The 13,092-nt window shown below is 41.0% G+C and overlaps 1 protein-coding gene across 1 annotated transcript in view; it reads right to left on the bottom strand.

Annotated features, from left to right (window-relative positions):
* The window catches only part of ABCA2 (ATP binding cassette subfamily A member 2), a gene marked incomplete in the record, with an annotated part of 2,505,641 nt that overhangs the window by 1,798,005 nt on the left and 694,544 nt on the right, over positions 1 to 13,092 (bottom strand). The window contains 1 exon segment of the mRNA XM_044058216.1: positions 7,080 to 7,191. Within this exon segment, the coding sequence (XP_043914151.1) occupies positions 7,080 to 7,191 (112 nt within the window).

The following is a 13,092-nucleotide window of genomic DNA, read 5'->3' as shown; positions in this document are numbered from 1 at the left end:
GCCAGCATACTTCAAAAGTACTACAGACCAATGATGGGTGCCAAAGCCATGGTCTTAACCTAAATGCTAAAAAAGGCATCATCACTCCCTTCGGTAAAAACAAAGTCTCTGCTGACTATAAAATAAACAATAATACCCTAAGTACCAATTCAGTAGTGAGAGACCTAGGAACACAACTTGACTGTGACCACCATGTGTCTACTGTGGTGAGGAAGGCATTCTACATCACTCACCTGAATAGCAAAAGCATCAGCTCAAGAGCAAAAGAAGTTATAACTCCCCTTTACTCGACCCTCATCAGGCCTTTTATTAAATATACAGTAAACTCTCAGTTAACCAGCACCCATGGGGAATGGCAGATGCCAGATAACTGTAGTTTCTGGTTGCTTGAGAGTTACTACTAGAAATAGGCCTGACTAATACTGTACCCTATATTATTTTTTGGTTTGACTTGTTCTCAAGTTGGGGAGAGAGGGAATTTATTCCTATCTTCCTTTTTAAGACACTAAAACTCTTAGAACGCAAGGTAGGTTTCTGCGGGGAGAAAACAGAAAGTGCAACATATGAAAATTGTACTGTATTTTTTCAATTTTTTTTTTTTTTTTGCTGGTTGCTTGAGTTTTGGTTAATTGAGAGTTTACTGTAATGCTCCCTTTGGTATGTATCATACCAGACACCTGCAGCAACTTGAGAGATCTCAGATATTTCTGACTAAGAAATTTCAGGTTCTCCAGCACTTCTTATACGGACAGACTGAAATCACTGCAACTGTACTCAGTAGTGTATGGACTACTTAGAGGCGACTTACGTCTGGTTTACAGGGCTATCTCTGACCCAAATCTAATGGAAATGCTGCACATCCATAAGTGAAATAGGACTATATTCACCCATTCCAGGGACCTCAATTTAGCCTGTGAAATAAACAGGACCTGCTGGAGTGACAGACATTTTTCTCAGAGGTTGCCACTCCTCTGTAATAGGCTTCCAATCCATATCAAGCAGAGCACTTCCATGACCCTGTTTAAGCGCAACCTGGATGATTGGGTGAGAAACTGTAAAATTCTGCCAAGGATTGCCCCAGCTTCTCACCTGGACATGGGTAGTCCTTGCTAGAAAAACCTTGGGAATACACGATATCTCTCATCTAGTATTATATTGGGAATTAAGAGCTAGGCTTGTAAAGACCCTCGGGTCAATAACCAAGTAACATCTTAGAAAACTATGAACTAAAACAAAGGCCTTGGTATTCAATTAATGATCACCTTTTAATCTGGTACAAGACTAACCCTTACCTCTGGAGACTCAGTCAGATCAAATATTTAGGAGTATGGTAAGCTGGCATAACTGCAGACTTTGTGGGGATTTCTGGGGAGGAAGTGCAGGAAAAGATAATAAAAAAGTAGAAATTAATGGTTATGCATTTAGACCAAAAATACAGGCAATAAAGATATTTTTGGTCACTTTAATTTTTTTATGTGGGACATAATTTGTTACATCACTACCCCTCAGAAAAACAAACTTTGGCAATTACTTAGGGGGAAAATAAAGGATTCTGTAAGGGAGAAAACACTAGAAGGTGGCATGGGAAAACTCTTGATGTCTACAGAGATGGGCGGGGCTATGTCGGAGCTTTAAAGACTACTGTAAATTTACAGAATTCAAATGTCTGTTTCGTGCAATGAAATATATCCAAAAAAAGAAGTAATTACTTTAGTGCAAAGGACAACAGTGTTTGGGAATGCTCTGCAGTGTTGCAAAACATGGATAGAAAAGCATGGAGCAATAGCCAAGAAAATATTTTTGGACAAGAAACATAAAATAGGTCTATCAAAAAAAAAAAAATTCAGGAGTTAAGCAATAATATGGTATCAGAATGGATTAGAATGGATGAAACGAAATACATGTCTTACTTATTTATGGAAAATCAGGAAACAGGATATTCAAATAACCTGGGAAAAAGCAAAAGTGAAAACTGTTTTGAGAGAAGAAAAAAGTCTTACACATGGGCCTTCAAGATGAATTAAACCAAACTAATGTTAAGAGGGAGACGTCTTGGGGGGGCTTCAGAGGTAGCTCAAATTTTAACTGAATTAAGGACATGTGCAGGGATGATTACAAAATTAATGAGCACAACATACAAGACGTTTCAAAGTAGAAGAAAAAGACAGTCAGATGAATAAACTAAATTTGACTTTAGAATAGGCAGCATGGGAGGACATATGCTGTACACCTAGATATGCTAGTATAACAAGAACATTTAGAATATTTGAATGCCAATTCATACAAGAGTGTCTCTATATTCTAGGATGGCAACAGAGAATGGTTCTAACAATCTACAATGTCTGGAGGAGATATGCAAGGAGGGTGCTAGGAGACGGGAGTCATATCTTCTTGTCATGCCCTGAAATAGAGACTTTCAGGAAAGATTTACAAAAAAAATGCTATAGAAAGTGTTGAGTTAATGAGTACAGTCACTCACACTATAGATGGCAACACATTCCTGCCTTCATGTCTAAATACATTCTGCAATTATTCTCAATAATTCCTCTGCAAAATTCATATTTACTAAGGCAACATCCTAGAATTTTAGTTTAAATTTTACCCTCAGTGATATCACTGAAGGGCTAGTGTGTGAATAATCCATAGATTTTAATGGACATACCACTGCAAATTAATGTCTACAGATTTATTTACATGCTAGCCTCTGGTGATGTCATCATGGAAGGCTAGAGAAAAGTTAGGTAAGGGTGTTTTAATAAAAAGGTTTATGGCACTTTTTATTAAAAACATTCTACATTAAATGGATTGCACAGTTGTAGAAAAGCTTCATGGCACTTAGGCTATCAAATGCCACAATGTATTTATTAACTGTAGGTATACACTTTAAGGACGGAGATGTCAAAGTGCATGCTGTATGCTAAGTTATGACTAGAGACCTCCCATGGCTGAATATCAATACAAATTAATGAGCCCGATGTTAATAGCAGTTAGGAAAACAATTTATAAAAAGTGGAAATTTAGGACTGCCCCAGATATGCAACACATCAGCTTAATGGTGGATGAGACTTCGCACTGGGAAGGACAAGAATTGGGGAATCTTGACAAAAGGACAATTATAAGGAATTCCCTTGGCTGTAGAGCAGGGATAAACATGGTGGGAAAGTCGAGCAAACCCCAGCAACTGACACGGCTGCAGTCAGCAGGCTGAAAAAGAGGAACACCTTAGTGGAAAGGAAAAGATTAAACTTCTCATTTAGTGGTATCAAAATTATTCATCAGCCCTAGAAGCTATGTACTAAGAATTAACTTATTTTATAGAAGGTTTGTTTTGGTGTGTAAATTTAAGTCAAGAACAAGGCTGCTGTTATAGGTTCATAGGTTCATAGGTTCATACTAGGCTATCTGTAGTTTTAGGCTTTACCACCCCTTAGGTTTGGGGAACTATGCCCATTATTTTGCTGTGCCTCTGTCGAGCAGTGACATTGAGGTAATCCCTTCTCCCATCCATTGGTCAAGATTTCTCTTAAACAAAGCCAGCGAGGTGCTTTGCCTCACATATACCGGGATTTTGTTCCACAGCATAGGGAGTCTTTGGGTAATGAATCTATCCCTCCAGCACGTTCTATTAATGGCTTGTGGCTCTGATGGATCTAGATTTTTGAGGTGAAGCATGTACATCAAGTCAGGGTTTGATAATGCCTTGTATGTCAGGCACAGGTCACTGAATAGAGTTGGAGTTCTTTCAGTCTGGCAGCATAGGTCAGATTTTTGAGACCCATAATCCTCTTGGTGAGGAACTTTTGTGGCCTCTCCAGCTGCTGCAAGTGTCGGGTCAGATACATTCGAATGGGGCATTGTACTCAATCATTGGTCGGATGAGTGATGAATATAGGAGACTATGACCTCTCTTGATCTAGATGTGAATCCCTTCATGATAAGGTGGGCAATGTAGAAGGTCTTCCTAACTATTTTGCAACATGGGTGTCGAATGACAGACTGCTGTCAACCTGGGTCCCCAGGTCCCTAATAACCTCTTCTGTGCTCAGTGGATTTCCACCTATATGGTAGCTAATGACTATGCATTTTTGGCATTTAACGGCTCTGGCACCAGTTATCCGTATCTGTGAGACCCTTCTGAAGGATATCTGTGTCAGATGTGTTTTCCCCACTCACCCCAGTTTGCAGTCATCTGCAAACTTTGTCAAAAAGTAGATGCCAAACAAGAGTGGGCCCAGGACTGAGCCCTGTGGGACACCACTTGAGACAGGCTTAGAGTCAGACATGGCACCGCAACTCTGACCCTGTGGGTTCTGTCACTCAGCCAGTTTGCAACCCATCTTGTGATGTATGGGTTAACATTTAGGCTGATGAGTTTTTCAATGATACCTGAGCCAGATCGAGGTAGGCTGTATGGACTGCCTTTCCTCATCAATGGCCTTGGTGACTGTTTAAAAGTCAACCAAGTTTAAAAGGCATGACCTGACAAAGCCAAACTGGGTTGGATCCAGAGTCTGCAAATTCCTATGTCTTTATTTATGAGATCCATTATGATCCTCTCCATGGCTTTGCAGATAAGGCTTGTCAAGCGTGGAGGCACCGCCTTTGTGAAGTGGGACTACAGTCGCCAGCGCCCACTCCTGCACGTGTATCCTGAGGTGAGGCTACGATTAAACAGCTGTCCTAACTGAGGATTTAATTCCTCATTGAGTGCATGTAGCACACAGCCGGGACACCATCAGGTCCCATGGATGCTGTGTCACTTGGGCATTAGAGATGTTTGGGGTCTGCAATCTGTTGGTATAGATATCTCTCCTTTTGGGGGAGAAGTTTGCACTGAACCTGTCAGCCAGTATGTTGGCAATGTCTGTAGGATCAGTAATCTTCTCATCATTTTGAACTAATTCTGAGCATATCTGGGAGTTTAGGCCTTATGATTGTCTTTAGAGTCTTTAGCTATTCTTCTCTCAAAATTTGCTTTGGATGATTTTATGAGGGCTCTCAGCTTTTTACTTATAGTGATCTTCAAGGATTTTGCTCTATCATGTAGTAGCTTCCTCCTTTTGTTGTAGAGTTTGTTTATGGCTGGGGTTACATTTTGAAAATACCTTATTAACAATACTTCTAGTTGTGAAGAATCAATAATGTATGTTCACTATAAAATAACTGCATGCCTACGCAGATATCTGCAGAGGACATCTGTATCCCTCTAGATATTCACAAACACTAGCCATCCTTAGTATGTGCAGAGAGTAGGAGTCTTCAAACATAACCTTATGGGTCTTTCTAAACCTGTGCAGCAATAGACAAATACGTGTTTAGAAGTCATCCTCACAAGATGGTGGCTTCCAGAGATGTTAGAAGAAAAGTGTCTTCTGATGTGTTATGATTGCTAAACAAATAAGTAAAACTGCGTGTGTGTGTGTGTGTGTGTGTGTGTGTGTGTGTGTGTGTGTGTGTGTGTGTGTGAAGGCACATGTACAAACCAACAGACTGACCAGATTCCATTTACTCAAGCACCTTAAGCAATTACAAAAAGACACACAGAAAAGGTTTACACTCACTCCAGAAGCCATTATTCAGAGATGCCATCACTCTGAATTAATAATGAAGATCTATTCTGTGCAAGGGACAGTCAGTTCTTCAAAGTTCTTCCACAGCTACCCAAAAGACATCTGTTTAAGCAAATTGCTACCCACTCCCATACATTTATCCAAGCAATGCACAAACGCTCAGGTAAAGGACACCCATCTTTGTCACCATCTACAGAAGCTCATCTCCTCAGACATCTACAGCAGGCATACTATCCAATGCATGCAGCACCTGCCAGCCATACCTCTCAACTGTTCAGATTTTGCAGAATGTTTAGAATTTTTACACATTTTTGTTCTGTTCCTCATAAAATTTATGAATTTCTGGCAAATCACTGAAGACTGAAGTCACTAAATGATGACATACATCCACATTTCAGACTTCATATCCTTCAGAAAATACATGTCAACACAAATCCTGTTCATATAGCAGCTTTATAAGTTTAAAAACAGTAATATGTAAAATGTGTTCCTATTTTTGGGCCTCTGTCCCCCCATTAATTTTGCTTTGTCCAGATTTCTTGCTCTAAGAGGTTGAGAGGTATGTTGCCATCTCTTTGACAATGTAGGAAAAATATGTCATAGGGGACCTTATCTAAACACATCATGGAGCAAATCATATCTACAACAGGTTTGAAAGATCTCAGTGCCAGAACATGAACCATAAATTTCTCAACCGAATGCTGCAGATTTTTACCTCTACCTCAAACTGGGATTCAAATGAAATCCTTTGGATTCCAAAGCAGAAATAAAAGGTCACATAATCTCACAATCTGTTGTAGCCAGTGGCAGTAGCATGAAGAACAAAGACTATATACTTACTTGTTAACAGAGTATGTTAACTAGTCCTTCTCAGAATGTAGTCAGCCATAACCTAGGCCAGATCTCAAGTGTAAATGCAATATATACATCCCTGTGTGTGTGTGTGTGTGCATTATATCTGTCGATGTATATATGTCTATAGCTACCTATCTAAACATATATATGTGTGTGTGTGTGTATATATATATATATATCTATATATATATATATATATGTGTGTGTGTGTGTGTGTGTGTATATATATATATATAAATATATATATATATATATATATATATATATATATATATATATATATATATATATAAATATATATATATATATATATATAAATATATATATATATATATATATATATATATATATATATATATATATATAAAATATATATATACAAATACGCACACACACACACACCTATATGCATAAGTGTTTGTGTGCGTATACATATATACATACCAGAGCAACCAGATGTATTAAATACATATATGAATGCACAATTAGTTATCTTGTGTGGAACTTTTCTCTCATCGGTTATCCTATGAAAACAGTGAAGCAAACCCAGAAAACACATCCATGGTACAAACAACAAATGTAGGCAGGATAGTGCCACCAAGGCTGTAGACAAGCACTAAATAGGAAGAACATCAAGTAATAACATGTACTCACGTAGAATTGGAATACTGCAGGAATCCAAACTCGTCCCTCTGTCCGTCTGGGCACAGTGACTGCATAACAGGAATGACGCCTGCCGTTGTCAGTGGTGCTGCTGTGTAGAACGCTGTAGAAATTAACAGATGTATGACAGGAGGAGGGAGAGGAAGAGGAAGAGGAAAGAAGTGAAACAGAGTAATACACACCATTCAAAGGGTAGTTAAAGATATGCTGCAGTAAGGTCACTGCTGACCTGGTCAGAAAGAGAAGGCCAGAGGTCAAAGGATAAGTGACAATCACCTTCACTGTACTGCTGCTCTCTTTCTTGGGTGTAGTACATGCCAAGTCTACCAGATTCAGTGCAAATTTTCAAATAACTTAAAAATCTGGTTTAACTAGCTTTCCAACCCATATGTTCGAATTTCTTTAAGCATTTTCTCCCCATGTCAATTCATCAACACCTATAATTGCTAAGCAAAATTCTGAGGCTATATCACACAAGCTCAGGGGAGGTTAATATTCAGCACGATATGGAACACCTGAGGGCTAGAATATTTCAAAAGCAGATTAAAAAAAAAACAATTTATGATTACTTCTGTTGGTTGTAGAGCTTACTCTATTCCCCCCCTTGTGGGAGACTCTTTCCAGGAGAAAGCTGTGTGTATGATGAATGTTACACTTACCTGTATGACAAATACCTGCCAAAGATTAACAAAGTGGGATATTCCTGGTTAATGTACAATGATGATACAACTGTCACATTACTCAGTGGGTTACTTATCAGTAAATATCACACACATTGGGAAAGTACGGTGTGTTAAAAGGTCTTAGGCTTACAAGATGAAGACATTGGAATATTATGCCTGTACACAACTTCAGACAGCATATGAAACCTCTCATAACTATCTTTTTGCAAAATCTGGTGACTACATCCTGAGAGCCATCACAGGTTATACCATCCAGGAGAAGAGTAAATCCCTGGGCAACATGCAGGAAATGAAAGACAGGTTCACAAATTTCCACATGGTAGGTTTACTAGTGGTTAATAACTCAGCAGAAAAGATTATAAGAAAAATACTACATGAAGACAACCTTTTAATACTTAACTACAGGGTACAATCTGTAGGAAAATAACTCTAATATCTAATGTCACCATCTGCTGATGCTTCACAACAATTAAAAGCCTTGTGAAGACTCTTCCAAACATCAAACAAGAACACCATTAGCAGATAAATGGAAGGTCAGCAATTCTTTGTAGGAGTAACTGTTCCCTGGAAGGGAACACCTGCCACTTTCAGTGGTTTCATCCTAAATAAAATGATCTTAACGATAAACATTAAACTGCTTTATGCATCTACTCCATGACAAGTGCCATATAAAACTTTCAAGGAAAAATAATGTCTCTTTGGGCCCTAACAAAGGCAAGTATGACTGTGGCTGCCTGGACCTGTCGCATAAAAGGTTTAAACTCTAATTGCACCTTCAATTCAGTTAGTGGATCAAGCACTGGAAGGGTCTGGTGACAAGGTAGAAAGTCATTGATCAGTGCTGGCTCACCAGTGGTCTGGTGACAAGCAATAAGAGTCCTCAATCAGTGCTGGCTCACCAGTGGTCTGGTGACAAGGGACAGAGTCATCGATCAGTGCTGGCTCACCAGTCCTGAGGGGAAGGGAGGCAACCAGTCCTGCTGTACTGCTGGCCTCTGCTGGTAAAATGTGGACCATCAGTATGCAGGTATGGGAGGTATGAAGGCCAGTGACTCATCAAGGAATGCTTCCCTGAGGAAATGTGATGCTACTCAATGCTAGAAGTCTAACTCTCAAAATGCACTCACTCGAGGCACTCCTTAAAATGGAGAACATCGATATCTGTGCAGTGACTGAGACCTGGTTCAATGCTCCACAGAGCACCCCTGCACTACCAGGCTATAACTCATACCACACTTTTCGGCCATGTAACCTGGACCGGAACACCAAAGGTGCAAGTGTGTCCATATTCATTAGGGTATCCACACCTCCAGGCTAGTTGCAAAGTGTAATGCAGCCAAGGTTATCCAAGTGCAACTAACTCTGGGCAAAACTGCAATCAAAATTGTAGCTTGCTACAGATCACTCACCATGCCCCAGGATTCCCACTCCTCTTTTCTTGATGTACTGGAAAATATTAGGGTTCAGCCAAATACCCTAATAATGGGCGATTTCAACTACCCCACCATTAACTTGGAAAACTACTCATGTACGAACTCCTTCGCTCAACGCTTTCTGGAATTCATAAACTCCAATGCCCTGGATCAACTTATCCACACCCCCCACCAGGGGCAACAATATCCTAGATCTAGTCATTACCAACATGAATGACTGGTGTTCCACACCTGACGTCAACGCCTCATTGGTCTGATTTGACCATAAGCTAATTACCCTAGATATCCACATCCTGCCCCCACCCCCTATTAAGGAAACCATGGTACAAAAATTTCTCCAAAGCCAACTTCATGCTTCTTAAGACAGAAATGGTGAACTTCATGACACCCATGCAGATGGACAATACAGTTACGACTACTGAATCCTACACAATTTCACTTTATAAGCACTTACATGAGTGCATGGATCGGGCTATCCCAAACAGAACCAAGATGCTATCTTCCTAAAAAAGGAAGCCAATCTGGTGGTCCGCTACCATAAACAAACTGTACAACAGAAGGAAGAAACTGTTGCAAAAGAGAGCAAAATCCCATGAGTGGAGGAGCTCCCTGGTCAGCCTCAGTAAGAAGCTGCGATCCCTGATAAAATCCTCCAAAGCTAGTTATGAAAACAAAATCGCCACTGATTCTAAAGACGACCACAAAGCATTCTATAGCTATGTCAAGAATCTCAATGGCAGCACTCAGATCTGCTCTGAGTTACAGCACAATGGCACTAAATATACAGACCCAACTGATATTGCCAACAAACTGGCAGATAGGTTCAGTGCTAACTTTACCCCCCTCTCACCCCCTAAAGAGCCCATCTCTATAACGGAAGAATGGAAAGTTCCTGTAATCACGACTGCACAGGTAAAAACCACACTCTCCAAAGCCAAGAACACAGCATCCATGGGACCAGACAACATCCCAGGCTGCGTTCTACATGAACTACAGAATGAACTGGCACCCCACCTAAGTATCATGTTCAATCATAGCCTCACCTCAGGCTTTGTGTCTGCTAAATGACGGTTATCCCACTCCACAAGGGGGGAGCCACCACGGACCTCGGGAACTACCGCCCCATTAGCCTGATGAGCCTGGTCTGCAAGGCCATGGAACGTATCATCATGGAACTTATAAACAAAGACATTGGTAATCTCCAAACTCTGGACCCCACCCAGTTCGGGTTTGTAAAAGGCAGATCATGTCTCCTAAACCTGATAGACTTCTTTGAAGCAGTCACCAAAGCCGTAGACAAGGGTAAAGTGGTTCACACAGCCTATCTAGATCTTGCCAAGGCTTTTGACACCATCCCCCACTCTGGAATTATAGATAAACTCACTAAACTAGGTATAAATCCCTATGTCACAAGATGGGTTGCCAACTGGCTCACTGACAGAACCCACACTGTGAAAGTAGCAGACTCCAAATCCGACTTCAGACCAGTGACAAGTGGAGTACCACAGGGTTCAGTCCTGGGTCCACTCCTGTTTGGTGTCTACTTCCCTGAAGTACAGGCTAATACAGAAGGTCTTTGGCTAATGAAGTTCACAGATGACTGCAAACTAGGAGCCATAATCGAAACTCCTAACGATGTGGACATCCTACAAAAGGGCCTCACTGAGACAGATGCCTGATGTCAAAGCCATGGCCTCAAGCTCAATGCCAAAAAGTGCATTGTCATCCCCTTTGGTAAAAACTCTGTACCCATGAACTACAACATAGGCGGTAGTATACTTAACACCGAAAGTGTGATAAGAGACCTTGAGACACAGATGGACAGTAGTCTCTCCTTTGATAATCACATTGCCACAGTAGTTAGGAAATCCTTCTACGTGGCACACCTCATCACAAAAGGTTTCTCATCCAGGAAAAAAAGAGGTAATTGTTCCCCTCTACTCATCACTCATTAGACCCATTATAGAGTACAACGCCCCTTTTGGTATGTATCTCACAAGACATCTACAACAACCGGAAAGGCCACAGAATTACCTCACAAAGAGGATTACCGGCCTCAAACAGATGCCTTACGCAGACCGTCTCAAAAAACTCCAGCTTTACTCCATCGCATATCGCCTACTCAGAGGTGATCTCTGCCTAACATACAAAGCTATGTCAAACCCACAGCTGTTGGACATGCTCCACTTAAAGAAACCCCAATCCCTCCAAGCTACATGCTCTAGGGACCTAAACCTTGTCACCACAATAAACAGAACATGCCGAAGGGATAGATACCTGTCCTAGAGACTTCCCATACTCTGGAATAAACTACCTATCTATATCAAACAAAGCTCCTCATTAGCACTCTTCAAGAAAAATCTTGATGATTGAATGGAAAATAGGAAATTCACCCCGGGGATCACCACTGTGGCTCTGCTCGACAGTGGCATAGGAAAATAATTTTCTTGGGTGGCAAAAGCCAGGGTACCTTTTTGCCTGGGCTTATATAGGCCCCAGGGCCAATATCCTAGTACCTACCTATGAACCTATGCTTGAGGTTCCTCCAGAGCAGCAACACTTAATATAGATACTAGCTTGCTGAGAGTATATATAATTAGGCCAGGGGGAGGTGCTTGCATGACTTCCATATTACACCATTCTCTAATAATTAATCCTTGCCACTGGAGGAAAAACGGGATAACTGGGATCTATCCCAGGCTGTGAATAAAAAGCTGTAGGATTCTCACCTAAAACAGAAATGAGGTTAGCTCTTGCCCTCGTAAGAGGATGAATGAAATGACCAGCTGCAGCCATTAGTTTGAGAAACTGTGTGGGCAAAAGAGAAAAAAAGCAGCCTACAGCTGAAGTATGCTCATGTTTCTTTTAACAGGAAGATGCTTGGACATAGAATGTCCTGGAGTCATTTAACACCTCTGGAAAGGTTACAGACTGTCAGAAGAAAAGATACATGAAGCATATGGCATCTCACTGAGTGTGGCAATAATTACGAGGCTACAATTCACAGAAATACCCTGACAGAAATGTTCAGAAAGGAATCCCTAGATCCAGCCTTCAACCTCATGACAGCCAAGACAGATTGGTTAAGGGCACTCGGTGCTGATCAAAGACTCAAGCTGCAAATATAGACCATACAACTTAGTCAATAAGAGAACAAGGGTATGGCTAGGCTTATAAAGGCCCTAGGGCCAATAGCCTAGCAACCTCCTATGAACCTGTGAATGAGCAGACAACTTCTTCTTCTTCATCTTCTTTCAGCTTTTCCCGGTTAGGGGTCGCCACAGTGGATCACCTGTCCGCTCATGACTGGCAGTGGAGTTTTACAGTGTTGAGTTGCCAGCCCAACCTATCACAGAAGACACACACATGCACACCTAGGGACAATTTAGAGTGTCCAATCCACCTACAACATGTCTTTGGGATGTGGGAGGAAACCGGAGCACCCGGTGGAAACCCACGTAACCACAGGGAGGACATGCAGACTCCGCACACTCTAGAGAATCAAACACTTTTGAGGTCAATAAACACAGGGCAAGTATTCAGCCAATCATCACCTACACCCCAAAGTGATGAGCTGGAAAAACAGATAATGGCTGTAAGTGAATTGTATCAGCCTTCCTACACATAGCTGCATACTGACAGAAAACCAGGTTCATACCCAAGTGCTACATACTTTGGGAAAGTATCAGTTTAGGTATAAGACAGAAAAATGCAGTGAGGTAACAGTGTCATTCTGGGTGCTTCCTGGTTTGATAACAGGTACCAGACATTCATTGTTTTGATATCTACCGGGTTAGGTAAGGCTGAAGATATGCACTTACTAAAGAAGTTTGTGAAAACTGACATCCTTTGGGTGACTATATTATGACATCTGGTGCAGAATCTTCG

This window comes from Protopterus annectens, chromosome 16.part0 (genome assembly GCF_019279795.1).
Source record: "Protopterus annectens isolate FY-2018-M chromosome 16.part0, PAN1.0, whole genome shotgun sequence".
NCBI classification, from domain to species: Eukaryota; Metazoa; Chordata; order Ceratodontiformes; family Protopteridae; genus Protopterus; species Protopterus annectens.
This window is presented reverse-complemented; position numbering and strand designations above follow the sequence as displayed.